This window comes from Bidens hawaiensis, unplaced genomic scaffold (assembly GCF_021521415.1).
Source record: "Bidens hawaiensis isolate Kalapana, Puna unplaced genomic scaffold, B.hawaiensis_p1.1 tig00018953_1, whole genome shotgun sequence".
Lineage (NCBI taxonomy): Eukaryota > Viridiplantae > Streptophyta > Magnoliopsida > Asterales > Asteraceae > Bidens > Bidens hawaiensis.
In genome coordinates this window covers 90,858-95,829 of record NW_027492877.1, presented here as the reverse complement: position 1 = coordinate 95,829, position 4,972 = coordinate 90,858, and the positions used below count along the sequence as shown (strand labels likewise).

At 36.0% G+C, this 4,972-nt stretch overlaps 1 protein-coding gene across 1 annotated transcript; it reads right to left on the bottom strand.

Moving 5' to 3' along the window:
* Positions 1-544: 544 nt before the first annotated feature.
* LOC143557392 (serine/threonine-protein kinase STY13-like) lies at positions 545-2,882 on the bottom strand. The gene is made up of 3 exons (XM_077046476.1): positions 2,775-2,882; positions 1,466-2,481; positions 545-1,230 (listed from the first exon to the last, which is right to left on the bottom strand). The coding sequence occupies exons 2-3, from the start codon at positions 2,368-2,370 to the stop codon at positions 891-893; spliced, it is 1,245 nt and encodes a 414-aa protein (XP_076902591.1). The 5' UTR covers positions 2,371-2,481; positions 2,775-2,882; the 3' UTR covers positions 545-890.
* Positions 2,883-4,972: the final 2,090 nt, after the last annotated feature.

The window sequence follows — 4,972 nt, the reverse complement described above, 5'->3', positions numbered from 1 at the left end:
AGCACTCGTTCAAATGGGTCAAAGACCGAAGTCTCTAGACCACCATTTGATACTCAAGTGAGTATGGTATTTCGGCCTTTGTTTATATGTATGTAATAGTACATATACAAGTATTGGGAGGAAAACAATCTGCTGAATGTTGAGAAAAACAGGTATATGATGGCCATGGGTTTGCCTCTAATGGACCACCTTCGACTTGGGCTTGCCAAGATGGTACTTACATGGATTAGGTTTAATCTATTGGACTTTTGGTCTACAATAAGTGGTTTTAAACTAGGAGATCTCGTAGATCTAGGTTGAATCATTTTGAATCGTTAAGCAGGCCTCTCTACACCAAGTCACCAACCACGAATGATATTTGGTATCAAGTACCGGTACCGTACCAATGGCCACTTTACGTGAAATTTGGTATCCGTGTTTTTCAATGCCAATAAGCCTCTCTACACCAGGGATGATTATTTGATACCAAGTAGCGATACCGTACTCACTTTTTTCATAAATCTAGTATCGGTATTTTTTTTACCAATATCATATTGAGACAAGCACTTTGTAACAACCACGATACCAAATTCATCCCCACTCTACAGTAGGTAAAATCAACAAAATAATAGACCATTTAAATGACCAAAATACCCTAAAAGTGCTAATGAACTTGACCAGTATAGGAAAAGCATTTTATAGGTATATCAATTATAAATACATAAAATCTCCTCCATTACTACTAATTCAGCAAAACAATCCATAAAAACAAAGATAATCCAACAAACAAAACCAGCAGTTAATATCATATCACAATTTTCTTCCTCTTTTCACCCTTCAAATATTACCATAGTAGAAGATACACGCTCTTTTTCAGTTCCAATTCTAGCCTTTTTACGGTTCCACGCGCATCAATCAGTAGTCATTGGCTGGCTCATGCAGCACCTAAACCGAGCCTTACGGACCGTGGTCATGACCTCAGTCTCAGCATGTTCAAGCATTCTGACCACCTCGGTAAACGACGGTCTGACATCTGAGTTCCCGTCCCAGCAACGAGTCATTATTTCACTCAGAACCGGAAGACAGTCATTTGGGATAATGGGTCGGACTCCTTTATTAACAACTGCAAACGCGGCCTGGACAGCCGTCATGTTCTGGAATGGAAGCATCCCTGTAATAAGTTCCCACAAAACAATACCAAAACTATAAACATCCACCTTCTGTGTATACGGCCTATGCTGTATCATTTCCCTGCAGTAGCAATAACACTATTAGTTTCATTAATGAAACAGAAAATTTCACAAATGGTCCCTGTAGTTTCACCATATTGCAGATTTGACCCCCGGATTTTAAAATTTGCAAACTTAGACCATGCAACTTTTTTATATTTTGGAACAAAACTTGTAATATAGTCAAACAAACACAGGAACCAATTGTGCAATTTTCTGGTTACAAAACTTGCATTCCAGCTAAACTGAAAACTTACGGGGCCATCCAACGGTAGGTCCCGGTCTCGGGTGTCATTCCTTCAGTCTGCACTTCAATCCTAGCAACACCAAAATCAGCAATCTTAATAGATCTATCAGCAGATATTAAAAGATTATCCGACTTCAAATCCCTATGAATCAACCCGAGTCCATGCACATACTCCATTCCCCGTGCAACATCAAGCGCTTGTTTAACCGCCAATTTCAAAGGCACGGATCTGTTTTGTCTTTTAGTCAAAAACTGCCTAACAGAACCACCTTTCGCATACTCTGTTATAATACACCACACCATAGGCTTACGACATGCACCAATAAACCGAACAATGTTTGGATGCTTTAATGTTGCAAGCATCATAACCTCCTGCTGAAACTGCTGCTCCATCAAGTGGGCCCGTTCTAAATCATTCTCCGGTCTCTCCAAAAGCTTAATAGCAACATCCACACCGTTGTAACTACCTTTATAAAGCTTACCAAACGCACCCTGTGCAAACGCGGGTCCCATGCTAAGTTTCCTTAGATCAATCGTCCACTCATCAAAGTTCTCAAGCCCTTGCGTCGGGAAACGTGCATCTAACAGAGCCTGAGCCAACGCATCATCACTTAAACCTTGCGATACTCTTACCTTATTCACACTCTGCGCGTCAATGTAATTAGTTTTTACACGCTTTAAACCTTGGTGGTTTAATATGCGCGTGTGTGAGTCGTTCGAACCCACACTACTATTGTCAACAGACATTGCGACCGACCCGCCACCATTGCTCATCTGCAAACTGTTGAAGCTGTCGATTGACATGTTTGAGCCTTCACCGAGCTTATGGTAGAAGACATTTCCAAGGTCAACAAAGTTATCATTCCCATTATTTACACCGCCCATCATACCCGGAAACTTTTGACCCTCCAACATCTTTTTATCTAATAAGTCACAACAACAGAACTATAGAATTATAGAACCACCTTCAATATTAACGCTTCATTTATTACGAACCGTAATATTCAAAGCCCTCAAATTGAATAGCTGCATCAAAAGCATATCATATTATTACCAGTTTTGAATCGATTCGAATGGAACAAAATCAGGTATCAAGTAAACCCTAATTATGAATTTGAGCTAATCTAACCCTTAATCGCATTCCAATTCAATCACTACATCAATTAACTCTGAAAAACACTAAATCCCCAAATTAAAGCTATCCGATACAACCTAAACAGATGCTAAATAGTTTAACAGATAAAATGAATGAAATTTGAAAGGTGAAGAGCTACTAGTTAGAACTTAAAGAGTGAGCCATGAAATAATAAAGGACTTACAGATGATGATCAATAAAGGGAGGGTATTTGTAGCTTCTGCGATTGTGATTGCGATTACGGGGCTGTACGGAGAGGATTGTGGAGAAGGGTTAGTGTTGTCGCCGACGAAACACGGTGACGGGATAGAGAGAGAGAGAAAGTAATAATAATAATAATAATAATAATAATAATAAGATGAATGAGAGAGAGACAGAGAGAAGACGAGTAACGAAACAAAGAATTGGTCTTCTCTCACTTTTATTTAACCAAATTTCTTGTCTGAAAAAATGAAAATCTTATGTGTCAATTATTATTATTAGACATTAATCACATGATATTAAATATCATTTGTATATGGGAGTAATCTAGCGTGCAAATGGTTCGAGTCGAGCCGAGCTGGACTCGCTAATTCAATTTACACAATGTCTTGAGCTTTTCGTGTTTCCATCTATATTTTTAAATCTTGAATTTGATTCGTGAGTAAATTTTCAGGTTTGAGCTTGGGTCGGATTCGGCTAGTTTACTATCACGTATATTTATTAATTATTTCAGATATATTTATTATTATTTCTATATGTTTTTCAGCTATATAAACTTTTATTCTTAGGTATTAGTATTATTATTAGTATTATTCTTCTCATATATATAATATTAGTATATTCTTTCCATATATTATTATTATTATTATTATTATTATTTTCATTACTATTATTATTATTACTGTTGAACTTTGATTTTCTTTATATTGCTTCATACATATGTATTTTAGAGTTGAGGGTCTCTCTGGAAGCCACCTCTTTATCCCTTTGGATAGAGGTACGGTGTGCCTACATCCCACCCTCCCCAGACCCTACCTATAGCTTTGCTGTTGATGGGACTTCACTGGGTATGATTGATTGATATATATAAACTTTTATTAAACATATATGTATTATTAAGTTATTTTTCTTATCATCGTATATATTATTTAATCATAATTAATTAATATATAATTATTGTTATATATACATATTAAAATTTATATAAATGACGGACTCGCTTAGGATCCCGAGCCAGCTCAGGCTCGTTTATCAAACAAGCTTACTTTTAAACTTAAGCTTGAGCTTACACTTCTTTAAACTCAGCTTGATCAAGTTTTTTCAAGAGCTAATCTTAATTAACTCGCGAGCAACTCAGCTCGTTTGCACCCTCAAGGTAATGATAATTTTTGTTAAGATTATTATAAAAAAAACTCACTTTAGTTACTTTCTAAGTTATATAAACTTCTATAAAAGTTTGTTTTTTTTATTATGTGTGACAAGTTAAAGAAAAATAATTAATAAACTATAATAAAGGTTCATATAAATTTTAATTGTTTCACTTAATCTTAACTTTTCTTAACATTTATATAAAAAAATCAAATTGAAACACTTCATAAAAGTTGAGTGATTTTATAAAAAAAAGTTAACTATCATCTCAGAAAATACACTTCAGATTTCTTAAAAGCGCTCACCATTAAAAAACTCTGATATCTATTTATTGTGTCATCACTGTTATTAGGCTAAATGATGTGGCTCAAGGGCTCTCACACGGCGTCCGACGTTGCCAAGGGGTAATCTGGGATGGCTTCTGTGAGCTACGTGAAGCACCCCACTCATTCGGTCACGCGTGACCGGGTTTGTGTGAGAAGGGCCACGTGTCATTCCCATCTCTCTCTCTTTTAATAATTTTTCTTTTATTTTTTTATTTCTGATAGTACTGTCGGAGCTTTGGAGGAAGAGTGTAACAATTCGGGTTTTTTTCTCACTTTATCATTTGTAACCGTTACCCGACCCATTTACGGGTCCGGGCTCTAAAATTAATAAAATCCCGCACTTATTGAGTTATAGTATCTAATTATTTTTTTTAACTTTGACGTTTTAAACCCAAAATATAAAGTTCTCTCCATTTCTTTATCCATCTTCAAACTTGAGAGGTCTGTATGTAAATTTTGTTATAATCCATTTCTTATAGTGGGTATCCATTTCCAGACCCGACCCACATTCAAGTTTTCTTGTACCCGACTCTAATAATCACCAAATTAATGCTAACAAATCCTTTTATAATCAAGTTTGATCTAGGAAATCGTTTACATATCTCTATCGCGGCTTAACCGACACCCTAAACAACATCTGATTTTCCATTTTTATCGAAACCGACACTCGTGGATCTTGTTGAACACGAAATACTCAATATTATTT